Here is a 17,552-nt window from a genome sequence, read left to right on the forward strand (position 1 = left end):
ACCTTTGACCTCTAGGGGGCGCTGTAATTAGCAAACATGCATTTTTGCCTGTAGCTGTTGATGTGTTTGGAATTAAAACATACTAGTGGTGTCTGGTAGTACTTTTGGATGTTCTTAGGCTGACCCAGGCCAACTTGTGATGTGTGTTTTCTGGAACGATTGACAAAAGCATTCGCCCGTAACAGCCAATCGAAATTGGTGGCGAAGCCGCCAAACAGGAAATTACCTTGTAACTCAGCCAATCTTGGGTTGTTTGTTATGGAACTTGCTGTGACTGCTAATGCTATATACCTGATGCAACCGCATTGAGTTACATGGCAATTATTATTATTATTTAACATCTTTCCTCCGCCATTGGAGTCTATGGCAGCCCATAGAACCGTCTGGTAAAAAGTTGTGAAATTTGGCACACTGATTGGGGACAGTCCATTGATTAATTTCAATAAGTTTCATGTTGGCACCTTTACCGCTCTAGCGCCACCAACAGGCCAAAGTTGGATGTGCGTTCACGCACGTAACTTTTGACTCGTATGCCCAATTGCCAAAAATGAGGTATCGTTGGAATCCTTGGACCAAGCCGAGTTCAACTATGACGTCAATTTCCGCCATTTTGGATTTTGGCAAAAACCTTTAAAAGGTTTCACGCCTCACATGGTTTGTACGATTTTCACGAAACTTAGCACATAACATCTTCAGACCAAGGCGCACAAAAGTTATCGATTTTCATCTTCGGAACTAAAGCCGTTTGCCCGTAACAGCCAAACGAAATATGCGGCGAAGCCGGCAAACAAGAAGTGAGCTCATATCTCAGCAACCCTTTCATCTGTGATAACCAAACTTGGACTTATAACCCCATCAGTAGGGCACTCAAAACATCTGGTGACCTCTGACCTCTAGGGGGCACTGTAATTAGCGAAAATGCATTTTGGCCTGTAGCTGTTGATGTGTTTGGAATTAAAACATACTAGTGGTGTCTGGTAGTACTTTTTGATGTCCTTAGGCTGACCCAGGCCAACTTGTGATGTCAACATAATTGATTCGGCCGCCATATTGGATTTAATCAAAAACACTAAAAAGTTTTCACAGGTCACAAATTTCATCTGATTTTCACCAAAATTGGCACAGACCATCTTCAGACCAGGCCTTATCAGTGTTTAATTTTCTGGAACGATTGACAAAAGCATTCGCCCGTAACAGCCAATCGAAATTGGTGGCGCAATGTGAGAGGATCATTGAATGCATGAACAATTTAGCAGCATGCAAAGGCAATTGAAGCCTAATATGCCAATATTTGAATACTGATTTTAAAACTATTATACTTAGGCATATCTTTAATGTGGTGTGTAGGTCTAATTGAGTGCGCATTGGAGGTGTGTGTAATTGAGTGCCTGTTGCTTTAAGAAATACATGAGTGTAATTGGTATTCAGTCTCATGGTTTTAGGCTAGTGAAAAATAGTTGCATACGGTGCATAACAAGGATATGTGGATGCAGTTTGTTATGCTTTCTGTGTCATTAGATAAAATACATGTTCAAAAAACTAATAAGTTGAAGAAAATCTTTCTGGGATCATAGAAGAGATAAGTGTCATTTATGATTTTAGTGAGCACTATACAAATGACAGACATGACCTGAGCTAGCGGGATGGTTAGCAAGGAGCTTTCTCCCGATGTAAAAGTTTACCAAGGTTGCGTAGCCTATTTCTGATATTAAACCTAACAGTAAGCCTAAATGACCTATATCCCATAGCCTAGGTAGGTTAGCAACACAAACTTGAGAGATGTAAGTGAGCAAATCAACTTGATATTAGACTATTATTATTTCTGTGCAACCAGCCACAGCATAACTTAAACCAGCGGTTCCCAAACCTTTTTTCCCGTGGACCACCTTTTACATCCTGGCTCGGCTCACGTACCCCCCACCATCCGACACATAAAAACGAAACACATTCTATTGACTCATTCTAGGCATCATGTTTAATTAGCCACCCTACATGATAACAAAATGAAAATGTGTAACTGGTCTATGAGCTCTCACGCTAAAAAAACAGTGTGGAGAACAACATTAGACTGGTTAGACCACGCACTGTGGCTTTGGGGATCTTGTCTCCAAATCCAGGTAAGTCTAGGCCTACAGTGGGTCCCAGTTAAGAATTGACACTTCATTCACCATCAAGGTGATTCACGCAGCTGGGTGAAATGTAAGTACAACTGCAGCCACTTGGGGGCAGCATAGTCCGCTGTGGCGTTCCACGGTCGAACCGGACGGAGCATTCGACAGCAAGGGCTGTGATTGGCCGAGTTTTCAGTGCGTTTCTCTGTGTTTTTAGCAGCCCCTGCAACATGCTAGTCCACTGTAGCCTATAAGCTTTGTACATAATGTTAAACATAGTTTTGGATTCAGTGGCAAGATGTCTTGATTGTACAGTGCCTGTCTCAAAGCAATGTTTTAAAATGAGAGCTTCGTCAGCTGGCAGTAGGCTACTTTGTCGGCAGTCATGAGAAGTTCGCTTGCTAACAGAACATAAATATGCTGCCCAGAAACCTCGAGAATAGTTCTGATTTGTTTTACTACACTAACGAGGTTAAATATAGCCTTTGCCTACAGCATCTCCTTAACAGTAATGTTAACAAAATGACAGCATTCATATGACAAAGGAAAATGAATTCGGTCACTCAAGACTGTGCCACAGGAACCAGTGTAGGCTACAGTCCTACCCAATAGGCCTAGCCTACTCGAAGCAGATAGCGTTGTCTGACGGTCGAGTGGGTTAATGCGCGTATTTCCAGAACAGGTCTGCAACTTTCAGGCAGTTCTGAGTTCGAATCTAGGCAGGAGCAGATCCATATAAAGGCCTAGGCCTATTGTTATCATTTTTGGCAAGGTGTTGCTCCTGGCAATACTTGTTTATAAGACGTTTGGTGATTAGTTGATAGCTGTTTTTGGGGCATGTTAAACGTTCTTTATAATGAGCGCATACGGGGAGTAAAACGACTGTTACGCGCTGTTACAACTGTAGGCTACAATGATTGCAATACAAAAATATGCGCATGTTAGTTTAGTTAGTTCTGTGATGTTTTGACTTTTGCCTCATGTGTTTTCAGGTTTGAGGGCTTTTTTGGCAAGCTTGACCTTGGTTAGACTCTGCATATGTTATTTCTCCGTATGGAAAATAAAGTAAATTTTCGACACATGTCTGTTATTAGTTCAATAACAAGTGTTCCTTGTTAAAACATGTGACTAGGGAAACTCAAATGATTTTAGAAATATTTAGCCAAAGCCAAAAAGTGTTAGAGAAGGAGGGCCGGTGCAGCTCAGATGTCTTCTTAATTTGCTTTATTCTTTAGTAAAAGGTGCAGAATATTATTAAACTTTGACAAACGTTTCGATGTTCGTTAGTCAAAAACATCGACACATTGAAACGTTAGTCAAAGTTTAATAATGTTCTGCACGTTTTACTAAAGAATAAAGAAAATTAAGAAGACATCTGAGCTGCACCAGCTCTCCTCTCTAAAAATATCTGTCCTGGCCTGGTTGCACCGGATTGTCGCCAAACGACAGAAGCTGGGAGAACCCTCCTTTGTCTACCAAAAGTGTTACTTTGTGCCCAGGCTCCCCCCACTGCTTGTGAAAGAAGGGGTGGGGGAGGGGGGCTTAACGTAATGTCCCAAAACGGCAACAAGTCATAATGGTAGGCTACAGGAAGTGGGGGGAGGGTATGGGATGACCAGAGCCGTCTTCGCTGTGCTATTCAGAAAGCATCTTCTATTGTCTTTCCATGCGCACACAGCTCGTTACCATATAGCCTATCGAAAGTGCCTTAACAGATAGGCTCTGCTCTTGGGTTTGGCCCACAGCTTAACTCAACCCTCTTGTTGCTTGCAGTTTGTTAAAGCGATGCAGATTACATTATTTATTTCTGATTAATTGCGTCTTTTGATGTCTTTTGCAACTTCTGCTTGTTAGGCTGGGCTACTGTCAATGTCCTATACAGGTAAATGTTCAACAATTGCTGGTGTAGGCCTACAGGCTATAATCAATTAGGGACTGTTCATTATTTATTTAAGGGGCTACCGGAGGAGTTTTGGGAGCGTTAGTCAAAAAAGACGTGACCCTCCCTCGCCAGCAAGAAATTGTTCTATGACCCTCCAAAGTGATTGAGAAAAAACGCATGACCCTCCCCAGTCCCAACAATTTATTGATGCCTTCTGTAGGCTACTGGGTCAATTTGGGAGCTTGCATGCTACAACACCTTCCTTGAAATGCCTTGAAAAGGCTGTCGTTTGCACAATTTAACAAATAATCACCGGGACCGAAACAAACCTGTCAACTTTTCCCGGGTTTATCGCTTATTTTAACTTTTTCCTCGCTGTCTTAGGAGGAGCTGCAGGGCCGTCGCAAGGGGGTCCGAGGCCCTGTGCGAACTTGACAGATGCATGAACTTCAATCATGCGATAGCTTACTTTACACATAGCCAAGGCTACCGTTGGTGCATTTTAGTAGCCTAGTTGAATAAGCTACACCAGCTTGTCCTTAAGAGGGAAAATTGTATAGGCTAGCCTATAACATTAGCTGAGTCACATATTTGGCCATATGGTATTTATCATGGGCTACATCACGAAAACAAATAGTGTAACAAAGGCGAACACTTTAACAGGGGAAATTAATTGGGCATGAATCATTGTGCTGAACGGTATTTGTCAATGAGCAGAAACACACACGACATTCAAACTGTTGATAAGATGTGCACTATGGAAACTGGTCTGTAGGCTAACATTGGACAAATAAATGACACTGACTCGCCATATCCTGACTCTGAAAAAACATTGTCTTGCTTTGCCACAAACTAGGCCAGTTTGCAGGTAGCATAAAGTCTTTTTCAATTCATAGAAGGGAGAGCCCAGTCTCTCCTGTGACATTAAGGTGCACAAATAGTTTTTAATAGCCTGTTCAACTTCGAAAAGCTCCACCCAATGCCAGTCACTGATCGCAATTTCAAATTTCGGGAAGCTTCGTTCAATCTTTTTAAGTTTTAAGTGCAGTACCTATCTTCCCCCTTTGGAATTATATCTCGAGCCTATTATAAGGTCCAGTCCGTTATGTCCTGGGATTCGGACGTGTTCAAAAAGAAAAGAAAAAACACTTTTTTTATAGATGGTTATGAGGAGCAATATGAGTCTGAACTCTGTGTCATTCAGACTCAACCCTCTTGTTGCTTAATATCTTTTTCGTTGTTGTTTGAACGTCGGCAAGCAGGCATGTTGCGGTTGCAATTTAAGTGAAATTTCTACAGTAGGCCTACAACATGCAACATGCTTGTTAGGCTGGGCTACTTGTACAGGTAAATGTTCAACAATTGCTGGTGTGCAGGCTATAATCAATTAGCTAAATCATTTGTCCAGCTGTCTAAAAAAATCGTGCTACATTCAAAAGGTGCTTTGATATCTTTTTCGTTTGAACGTCGGCAAGCAGGCATGCTGCGGTTGCAATGAATGAGGATAATTGGTTTTATCTGCGGATTTATTTTTTGCATTATTTTGAATATGACTCGCTCCAGTCTCAACAGCACGTCTACTTTTTCCACACGCATCTAAGTTCTAACACACATCCCCTCGCTTTCTCTCTTCCCATCCCTGCGCACGGGGCTTTCTTAAAGGAGCTGCACCATTTTACAACAACTGCATCTACATTTTCATATTAGAATGTTTTGTCTGTTTAAGTGTAAGCTTAAACTACCTGATCAATTTAAGTTCCCGTGCCCCCGCTGAAAGTCTCATGCGCTTATCGTTACACTATCAAATCTATAAGTAACCGTGACAAATAGGGTATAAGATATATAAACTCACGCTATTGTATTATCATATATGTTTGGTAATGGCTCACTGCGTCATGGAAGCAGTTAAGTCAAGTCGCATCAAAAATAGTAGTGACAGAACTCCCAAGTGACACCTTGTGGTTGTTTGTGTCAACTGCAGTTTGTGCCATTTCTGCTGAGAAAATGGGGTGCGTGATTCATGAAGGAACCCGTCCAAACTTAACGGGGACCCACTGTATATGCTTCATCATATTTGCGTTTTCTTCGCAGTCTTTTCTGTCTCGTCCTTTCTTTTATCCCCCTGCGCTCCGGAGCCACCTCCGCCTTCATCATTCTGCCCCCCATCCCATCGTTACCTGTCTCCTGCTCTGTTTCTCTCACTTCTCCTCTTCGGTCGCTTTAATTAGGCCTTTTGGACAGTGTCCCTCTTTTTAGCCAGTTTTCCATGTTTGCATAGCCTTCTACCAAGCCTGTACTTCCACGAAACTAATTCGCCAGATATTCTGGCTGCCTGCAGGAAATCACGTGCATTGTGTGTAGCTTATTTTTTAATGAAAAACATTTGTTTAATATTTATTATTTATTAATTAATTACATTATTAATTAATTAATTATTTTTAACACCTTTTCGACAATGCCCTTTTCATCTCGCATACCCCCTAGTGGCAGCTCACGTACCAGATTGGAAAAACAATGGACGCTTCCTACAAGGGCTGTAATTTACCGCCGATAACATCTAATAAGGATAGGACGATTTTCACATGAAATGTAATTCCCATTTCTTCTTGAAGCCGAAATAAATCTGAGAATGTTTATCGGACATGCTTGGTTTTTACTGCAGGTACGTTAATCTTATAATATCAATAGCTATAGGACCTAGGTACAATAATGTTACAGTTAGCATTGGTTGTGTGATGGAGGCCAATTTGATTGCATTTGTAGAAAACTATAAATGCGGTTATACCAAGCAAATTGATAGCAGCACTAATTGTATCTTTCGACTGTCATCTCATTTGCTTATGACCATAACCTAGGCTACTAACAGGAGCTAAGCGAACACACCCATATGACTGATTGAAAGACCTAGGAACACCTTGTTACGCCATGCGCTCCACTTTTGATAGCGAAACCCCTCCCAATATGAACTGGACATCCTACTAAATTTGAATAGACTTTTGACGAGTGACGATGCACTTTAGAATGTCATGATAGGGCCCTAGGTTTTTTAATGTGTGCAGCAGGATGTTGAACATGTTGTTACATGTCGGTGTGCAGCACTGATTGGCTAGTCAGTAGGCGATGCAATGTGCTGATTGGCTCTTCAGAAATGTCGACAAAACACTGCCAAATTTCGTGTCTGTAAAAAAGTTTTGTAGCTTTGTACATCCAGTGTTGCACACAAACAATGGATGTCACACTTTTTGTCACGTTTTTCACATGTGCACAAAATATTTCTGCAGGTAGGCCTATTTTATTTTTTTTTGCATACAGACAAATTAATTCCACAGCTACAAAACGGTTCTGCAAATCATATCCTCGAAGACAATTTCTTTTCGCACATGCGCAAAATATTTCTACAAGTACAACATTTCCTTGCTTATTTATATAAATAATATTGCACACCCCTAGTCCTTTGACGGTTTTATGTAAAAGACAAATACATTGGATACAATAATTTGTAAATTCTTATTTTCCTGTGTACAGTGTATTTTCCTGTGTTTCCTGTCTTTTTGTTCCTTTGAGACTAAGTAATATTTTCATCTGACCGCAGGGTATGTGACGTGGGATGAGTACCGTGTGAAGTTTTTGGCCAGCAAAGGCTTCAATGAGAGAGAAGTGGCAGAGAAAGTAAAAAATAATGAAGAGCTCAAAGTGGATGAGGAAAGTAAGTATGAATTTGCCAATGTTATCTCTATTAACTTTTCACAGATCTTTGGTATGATATACATTTTCTTGTTGGCAAGATGCAGACATTGTAATTAAAAGAGTGGCTGTATAGATACTGGTGTATTCTGTCCATACTGATGGGTCAAAAGTTACGTTGTAATTCTGAAGATGTATTTTCATACCCTGCAGCTCAGGAGGTTTTGGAGAGTTTGAAAGACCGCTGGTTCCAGGCAGATAATCCCCCAGCTGACCAACTGCTAAATGAGGAAGAGTTTCTATCGTTCTTGCACCCTGAGCACAGCCGTGGCATGCTCAAGTACATGGTGAAGGAGATTGTTCGAGACCTAGGTATTGCCCTTCTTTATCACAGTAGACAGTCTCCAATTACTTTTGGCCTAGGGCTGCTTGATTTTGGCAAAAATCATACGTTCACGATTATTTTGGTCAAAATTATAATTGTTCGGGGCCAAGCAGCGAAGCTGCGAGCCCCATTGTTTTTGTACGTTTTCCTATTGTTATTCTTCCTCAATGGAAGCCCATAGAACCGTCTGGTAATAAGTTGTGAAATTTGAGACACTGGTTGGGGACAGTGCCATGATTAATTTCACCAAGTTTCATGTCGGCACATCGAGCATTCTAACACCACCAACATGCCATAGTTGGACGTGCATTTACGCAAGTAAGTTTTGACCAGTTGGCCCGATTTTCAAAAATGAGGTATCGTTGGAATTCTTGGACCAAGCTGGGTTCAACACACTCTATGACGTCAATTTCCGCCATGAAAGATTTTCCTCAATATTAGATTTTAGCAAAAGTAAAACTAAAGTTTCACGCCTCACATAGTTTGTCCAATTTTCACGAAACTTAGTACATATGATCTTCAGACCAAGCCGCACAAAAGTTATCGAACAGCCTTTTCAAATTCAAAACCGTTTGGCCGCGACCATTTGGCCGCTCATATCTCAGCGACCCCTTTCATGTATCATAACCAATGTTAGACTCATGATCCCATCAGGAGGACACTCAACTCGCTGCAATTAGCAAAAATGCATTTTGGCCTGTAGCTAATGATGTGTTTGGAATTAACTTACTTGTGGTGTCTGCTAATACTGTGGCGGGTCTTTAGGCCAACACATGCAAACTTCTGACATCAACATAATTTATTCAGCTGCCATATTGGATTTAATCAAAAACACTAAAAAGGTCACATATTCCATCTGATCTTGACCAAAATTGGTATAGATCATCTTCAGACCATGCCTCATCAATGTATAACTTTCTGGATCAATTGACAAAAGCATTCGCCTGTAACAGCCAATCGAAATTGGCAGCAAAGCTGCCAAACAGGAAGTGAGCTCATATCTCAGCAACCCTTATAGGTATCAAAACCCAACTTAGTAGATTAGGTAGCCTGGATACCAGACCTGACTTTGCAGAGAGTCTGGCCTATATCCGTAGGCAAAAGTTTATTTCTGGGTGGGAGGGCACAGTTTGAGGTTTAAAATCATTGGAGTTCCTTTGAACCGCTTTGAACCAATTACTAACAACCGGCGTTTCGTCATACAGAGAAGTTTCTCTGCATCACGCCCTTAACAAGCAAGCTTGCATCTTATCAGCAAACAGTCACAAATTTCATCTGCGTAACTCTTACCAAAATGCATCCTATGGTGTTTTTTTGAACGTACCCAAGTCAAACATTTTTTAAAAGCATTACTAGCCTATGTCCGAAGTGCCACTTTTAAGCTTGTAGGACTACACGTTGTCGTTTTTTTCGGGTGACATGGCCTTTTGAATGGGACACTACTATTTTGATACATGATCGCGTCAATATCGCTATTTTTTAAACACTAAGAAGGCTCGACACAACAGGAAACTTTGATAGAAGTATCATCAGTGTCTCTACACATGAACTCGAGCCTTCTTAGTGTTTGAAAAACACTATTCACAGGACATTCAGTCCTTTTACTAACTCAACGGTTATGAAGAAATATGTAGGCCATACTGACTCATCCCAAAACTAGGCTACATTACCAACATAATTCGCTTCCAATACCCTTTTATTCAGGGTATCTGCACATTTTCCAAGTGCAAATTTTAAAGACTTTTAAGACCTTTTCAAGACATCTAAATGAAAAAATTAAGACTACACCACGGCAAAAACATGCACACGACAACTTAAAACTGTTTTATGCAATCATTTTTTTTCTATTAATTTCAACCCCCACCCCATTTTGGGTGTCTACAGAAGTTACCAAATATATTTTGGCGAAAGAAAAATAATTGTGTACGTGAATTACCTTCACAGCTATAAATGCCCAATTTTAGGGTCTAGGCTGCTTGCTTTTGAAGCTGGCTGTACATATTTGGTTGTGCTTACTGACTGAGGCTGACTGTTCTTCACCTGTGTCTATAGTAGCCTAGGCTACTTGCCAAAGACATGGATTCCCTTCAATTTTTTTTTTCAAAGTTAGACTAAGCTATTTAAATATTTGAATAGGCCTACTTTATATAATTTACTATGTGCATCTATTGTCCCATATGCAGCACAGCAAATTAAAGTTAATCCACTACTTTACATTTTGCATACCAGTTGTATCTAAACCAACCAAAGCTTGACTGAAACATTGCAAAACCATTGACTTGTTTTACATTAATTAAGAGACAGGTCCTCCTCACATGATCCTGCTGAAAACTGCTGGTTTCATCTTAAGCATGCACGTATTATGAACGCACGTTTTTTTTTTTTTATGTAGCCAGTCGCCGACATTCAAAAATATGTGGTTGTATTTCACAACTTTTTATGGTAGGCCTACTGGGAAACGCTGGCAAGCAAGCTGCTGACAGATATTACATTATAACTTAGACAGATATTTTCTTCCCGATAGGCTAGGCCAGCAACACACGCTGGAAAGATGCAAACAGATCAACTTAACATGTACAGTAGCCTATTTCCTTTTTTCTTTTTCTGTCAGTCCGTGGTTCCTTTATAAATTGCGCAGCAAATGATCAGACGAGTGACCGAAGCACTGCGCATAATTTGACCAGCAGTCTTCGGGTCCATAGTTTGTGAAACGATGCTGCGTCCGAGCAAAGATTCTAGATGCCCAGCGCAACTCCAAAAGGAGGACAAATGGCGTCGGGATGATGCGGACAGGGCTTTTAAAATCCATATGTCTGGCCTAAATTCGAACGTATGGCCAACCTATTGCTAACTCTGGCTTACCAGCTCTTTCTCTCGCTCATTCTACCGCTCACGTAGGCTACCTGCGTATCTCTCAGGCCTCGGCTACACCACGTTTTCACACCTTTAACCACACCTCACTCTGCAAACACTACAATTTCTCCTGTAGCCTTATAGTTACTTATACAATTGCGTTTTAAATACACGAAACTTGATGGATACATTTCACGCTCTCTTGCACTCGCTGGCGGTCCCATACGCAAATTTAATACCTCCCTTTTAAAAAATTCAAGACATCCCAGACAATTTGAGTAATTGAAACACCATGCCTGTGTAATGTAATCGTTCTCAGGGACGAATCAAGCTATTCCAGATGGAGTACTGTAGGGAAAAGAAATCGAGCGGAAGTACGTAGACAGGCGGAGACAGGCTACGGATTAGGTGAGCTTTGACCTATAGCCCTGCAATTAGCAAAAATGCATTTTGGCCTGTAACAGCTGATGTGTGTGATTCCGCCATGGAAGTCTATGAACTGTCTGGTAAAAAGTTGTGAAATTTGGCACACTGATATTGGACAGTCCCATGATTAATTTCACCAAGTTTCATGCCAGCACCTTGAGCGCTCTAGTGCCACCAACAGGTCAAAAGTTGGACGTGCGTTCACGCACGGACCTGCATTCCCGATCTTCAAAAATGAGGTAACGTTGGAATCCTTGGACCAAGCAGAGTTCAACGCACTCTATGATGTCAATTTTTGCGATGATTAATTTTCCACCATATTGGATTTTATCAAATGTGAAACTAAATTTTCACAGGTCACAAATTTTGTCAGACCGTCACCAAACTTGACACACATTATCCACCTGTGCAAAAAAAGTTATCAGTTGGATTTTTCATTTTCAAAATTGCTTGCCTGTAAGAGCCAATTGAATTCAATGGCGAAGCCGCCAAAAAGGAAGTGAGCTCATATCTCAGCAACCCTGTTGCTATTATACCGGCGGGATAAATGACTCTAGCATGGTCCTACCAGACTCTCGTACATTTCATAATGTACAGAGAGTCTGGCCACTTTGACTGCCCGTCACAGCCAATCGAAATTGCCAGTGAAGCCAAAGTCCTTTTAGGCAAGTCCCTCCACTTGGCGGCCATATTGTAACGCTTTTTGGGTACTTATTGGGCATCTATTTCGGCAGAAATGCGCGTGTGCAAGGCTTCACAACACCAACCTTGCTCCAGCAGCGAGATCACACCACATGATCGGCAAGATGTCTTCACAACACACCACATGATTGGTACAATGTATTCACATGTCGACTTTTTGCCACGGAAGGGGTGGGATATGTGTAGACAACTTTGGCAAACAAACTTAACCCCATGCATTTCTATGAAGGATTTTTTGAGTGCTGTGTCTCCTCATTAGAAAGTCTCTGGTGAAGCCGGCAAACAGGATGTGAGGTCATATCTCGGCACCTCTTCCATTTATCAAAACTAGGGCTGTCAAATGATTAATATTGCGATTAATCGCAGTTAATATATAATATATATAACTATAATTCTATAGTTATCGCGATTAATTGAGTATTTCATCACATAATTAAAATTCTATTATTTTGCATTTCAGAACTGTTTTGAAGTCTATATTAACAGTGTAAAGCAATTCTTAGTTTATCTTGATTGATAATGAAATGAATGCAAAGAAAGTTATTTTATGAACTTAACTTTTTAAAATGTATTTGATTATTTCAAATCAAATTTCAAAAGATGTGCAAGAGGCCTGAGGCAACACAATGCCCAGAAATATAGCTTGCTTTAAACTGAAATAAATGCTATGGCAGGAGTGCCTGCACAAAATGTACACACATTATAAAGAGCATAACAAACAAAAACTATTCCATATTCTATTTTCTTAAATCTTATCTTTACACCACCTATATTCCTACAAGTTACTGAACGACAACGATAGCCTGGCCCCTGCCTGCCTACGTACTTCCGCTCGATTTCTTTTCCCTACAGTACTCCGTCTGGAATAGGTTGATTCGCCCTGAGAGCGATTACGTTACCCAGGCATGATGTTTCAATTACTACGTCCCCGCCCCCGAAGCAGACCGCTTGGAATATATCAACATAGGGAGTGAAAATGAAATCTTTGATCAAATGTGAATAAAAGGCACAAATAAGGTTGGTGTGTTATTTTAGCTCTTGTTTAGCCTATTAACAAGAGTGTCACGAACGAAGTCAGAGTTTAGTAAGGATGTTATGTAGTCAGCTAAACTTTAGTCATAGATTTTGTCACTTGAAATAGGCTACGAACGTACCCGAGTCAAACTTTAGTTTAGTTTTGGACAACTCCTTCATGTTGTGTCGAGCCTTCGTAGTGTTTGGAAAATAGCGAATCTGACGCAATTTTATCAAAAAAGTAGTAGCCCAATTAGGCTTGGGAATCGGTTCCAGTTTCCGGTTTGGAACCGGTTCCAAATGTTCCGATCCATCGGAATCGTACACATCCACACGTTAACGATTCCACTAACGATTCCGAACATCCATAACCACGTTGCAGCACGATGTCACAGTATGTGGAATTTAAAAATTTTAACTTCTGCAGTGTTTCCCCTACAATGTAGTCAGCAGCGCCATTCAAGCGCTGCTGCAAAACAATTGCCTAATTAAAAAAAAAAAACATGCAAGTGAACTTCGGGAACAGCTGCAGTTCCTTCAGGTTTGATGTCAACAAATAATAGTAGGCTAACGTTGAAGGCGCAGTCAGGGATTCCACAGGAGATCACGTTTGTTTGTGTTTATGTTTAATTTTATCAGCAGACGCAATTTTGTGCAAAAAAACGTAGCCTACATTATGTTAACCAATGAACCAAATTAAACACGACAGCGAGGTAGCTAGCCCCTACCTTCAGTAGCCTAGCCTATTCCCAGATAAATTCCATGCATTGTTTCGTTTTTGTTTGTTATACAGTCAATGCTTTCAAGCCCTGTGTTGCTAACATACCTAGGCTGTGAAACTAAGGTCTAGCCTATTGGTGGGTTTAATTGAATTTCGGTTATAGGATATGCAACCATTTACATCTGGAGATAGTTTGTAATTTCCTGTAGGGCTCACCAAAATCATAGAAATGATACAAGACACTTATCTCCTATAATCCAAGATAGATTTGCTTCGAGTTGTTAGGCTTTTGAGCATTTATTTTACCAAACGACATGGAAAACATAATTCATTTCATCCACATATCCTTATGCACCATGCACAACAACGCTCCTAAATTAGCTTAAAACCGTGAGAATCAAGCAAGCCTCACGGCCTTAAAGTGACAGGCACTCAATTCGACCTTCACAGCACCAATACAGTGTAATGTAATGAAAGAGAAGTCTATATAGTTTTTACAGTACTGTGCAAAAGTTAAGATACCATGATAAAATTGGCTAAAAGGAGGAATATAAATCAAAATGAGGAAAAATCAAGCCTTTAAGGACATCATTTTATAGTAAAATATAGACAAATAGCCCAAAACAAGCTTACGCTGAGTTACAGCATCTGAAAGACCATTATACAAATTTTGATAGCTTGCCTTTGAGTGTGTATATTTTACCATTGGAAGTTGCCATTGAGTTTGAAATGTTGGAAACTTGAAAGTTGGTTATGGCACAAAAATAAACGAGCCTCTGTCTTCTGTGTTTAGATCAGGATGGTGACAAAAAGCTCACTCTGTCTGAATTCATATCTCTGCCCATGGGAACGGTGGAAAACCAGCAAGCTCAGGACATTGATGACGACTGGGTCCGTGAGAGGAGAAAAGAATTTCAAGATGTCATTGATGGCAATCAAGATGGGATTGTGACTATGGAAGAACTGGAGGTGGGAATAGTTTCATGCACAATGTTACAGTGAACTCCCCTTACCTTAAAAACAAAAAAAGTATTTCTTCAATCAGGGGTAAACTTGTGCTTGTTACTCGGAAAAGTGGTGATTTAGCTAAATTAGTGGTATGAACAAGACTTAATAACTACTAGCTGCTGCAAGTCCACAATATTACTCAAAGAGCTTCATAGATGTATTATTGTAGAAAGTATGTTGTGTACAAATGTTGCTTGGTTGCTATTGTCACGTAACAGAAGACTTTGGGAATAAGAAGATTGGGAATATTTTTGACAGATTTTATCACAGACTAGGATTTTGCAACGACCAGGAATCTTGCAGGGTCACTATTTACTAGACTGCAATTAGGGTTGGGTGATATGGCTAAAAAATAATATCGTAATATTTTTAGTTTTTTAGTAGTTTTATACATCAATATTTAGAAATGTACTCTAAAAGAATTCAAGAATTCTCACTTTCATCCTGTGATGTTTTAATTTATACCAGTACAATGCAGTAGACTAGGCTAAATCATACCAGTCCAATACCTGCAAATAATATCTGCATTAAAACATTCTTGGTTATTCACAGGTGGTTTCTATTTTATATTTGCATGGCATTTTATATTTGCATGTAAAAGCAGGGGTGAAAGTAGAATTAAGCCTAAAAAGTGAACAAAAATGCAACACGCCTAAATAGGGGTACATCAATTGATTTATTTTAGCCTATTTGTAGAGCATTCATCAGGGCCTGTTATTTGGCTTTATCATTCTCTCTTCTTCTTTCCCTGTCTTCTCTGAAAGGCCCCTCTGCCTGCCCACTCTTCAGGATAAACTGTTAACTTTTGCTAGGCTTCATGTTTTTAGTTAACTTTCCAAATAAATGCAGTTTGTTCAATCTGTCACTGATATGTCTCCATATGAATGATGATGGCTTATATCGGATAGAAGGTAAGGTAACGGTGTGGTGCATTACTTAATTAGTCGTTCGGTTATTGATTAATAAATAGTAAGTAAGTAAATTTTATTTATATAGCACATTTATCTATGCACAGAGTGCAACCCAGAGCGCTCCACACACAAGACATTGACACATAAGACAAAAGATGCCGGACGGAGCAACGTCGCCAGCGTACCTGTAACACCAAGACAGAAGATATGCATGGGTCATTCTGTGTCAAATTAGATAAGGTTGTTGCTGCAACGTCTCAGATTTTATTCAAACCTTGTCTAGATCATGAATGGGTCCTAAAGCCAAGGCCTGTAAAATGTTCTTGTCTTCCGCCCCTTTATATTACTTCTGTTTGACAGCCTGAAAAACACATTATCTGGGAGTCAATGTTTGGGCAATATCTTGAAAAGTATTATTCATAGCCAGCCCAAACTTTGTAGGATGGAAAACAAACATGTTCTTTGTATTACTGAACTATTAAACTTTTGCTACCCTTTCTTTTTTAGGATATCTTTTAAGCCAGCACTTCTGTTTGGGATTGTGTTCCTTCACCACATTTATTCACGACACTGTGAACTACAATTTATGTTTAAGATTAAAAACAACCTAGGGTCTATTTACGGTAGTTAACAAGTTCAAGCTTTTGATTGAGAGCAAAATTATGTTAATTGGTAGAGTTTTTGAGCAAGACCGTTTTTTGCATCATCAGTGAATAGGCTTACAGTGAATGCTAAGCAGTTAGCAAGTAATAAAAACAAATGCTATTTGACTGACTGCTCAAAATTGAATTACGCTTCTGTGGTAGTGTGGTGAGGACCTCTACAGACAAACCAAAGTATTCTAAACTTTGAAAGTGTACAGAGAGTGCTAATATCGAGTTTTTCTATGTGCAGAAAACGAACGCTGTGCTTTGCCATATTGCGTGGAATTTACGAAACTGTCACTTCATTACGTAAACAGCGCTCATCACCGCCCACAGCTGAACCACAAGCGCAGTTGAATAGAGTTAACCAGTTGCGACATTAAAAAGAATCCAAGTTTAGCGATCATACATGATACTAAGATGCCAACGAGCAATGACCTACAGATTAGGCCTAGTAGTTGATTCCCACGCTGTAAATCAGACTGCTTAGAAAATGAAAAATGGAAGTGGGATAGGATCGGGAAAACAGAGGCAGACACAAATGACAAATGGAAAATTTATGCGATATTCAAGAATCCATGATATTTCATCATCCTGATCGTCCACCACTGGTATATTATATTTAGGTCCCAAACTAACAACTTCAATTCCAATGTTTTAATTTTTGCCCTTGATTTTGTTGTTGTTGTTGTTCTCTCAAAATTGCCTGATCTTGGAAGAAATGTTTGGGCATTAATATCTTAAAAAGTAAGATTCTTAGCCTGACCAATCTGTGCTGGGGCCTCATTTATAAAGCGTTCTTATGCACAGATTTGATCTTAGACCGTGTGTACGCTCAAATCCATGCCAACGCTCAGATTTATAAAAACCTTCTTTGACGTGGAAAAGTGCTTATCTCCACGTCAGGTTCAAACTTGATGTACGACCATTTCCTTGTGGTAATGCCAGGTTGCTGCAAGTAATCTGAGGTCTAAGTGTGATGCATTTTCAAAATTCCATGTCTTTCTTTGCCATATGCATGATCAATATCAGAAGAATTTTAAAGTCGTTTTTGGACGCAGCTTAATGTTTCATGGTTTGGCATCAAACTGCTAATGAGAACTATAGCCCACTTAAGAAAGTGAAAAAACGTAAAGCTTACTTATTTCATAATATCTAAAAAAAAAAACACCAAGACCTTCTTACAGGTGATCTAGTATATTTAGTGTTCT

The 17,552-nt window shown here is 39.9% G+C and overlaps 1 protein-coding gene across 2 annotated transcripts in view; it reads left to right on the plus strand.

The window, feature by feature from the left end:
* sdf4 (stromal cell derived factor 4) overlaps positions 1–17,552 on the plus strand; it is a 53,832-nt gene that overhangs the window by 33,966 nt on the left and 2,314 nt on the right. For both annotated transcript variants that reach the window (XM_048241251.1, XM_048241252.1), the window contains exons 5-7: positions 7,586–7,699; positions 7,891–8,049; positions 14,572–14,747. In XM_048241251.1, the coding sequence (XP_048097208.1) occupies positions 7,586–7,699; positions 7,891–8,049; positions 14,572–14,747 (449 nt within the window). The remainder of the gene's footprint in view (positions 1–7,585; positions 7,700–7,890; positions 8,050–14,571; positions 14,748–17,552) is intronic.

This window comes from Alosa alosa, chromosome 4, assembly GCF_017589495.1.
Source record: "Alosa alosa isolate M-15738 ecotype Scorff River chromosome 4, AALO_Geno_1.1, whole genome shotgun sequence".
In the NCBI taxonomy this organism is placed as follows: Eukaryota; Metazoa; Chordata; class Actinopteri; order Clupeiformes; family Clupeidae; genus Alosa; species Alosa alosa.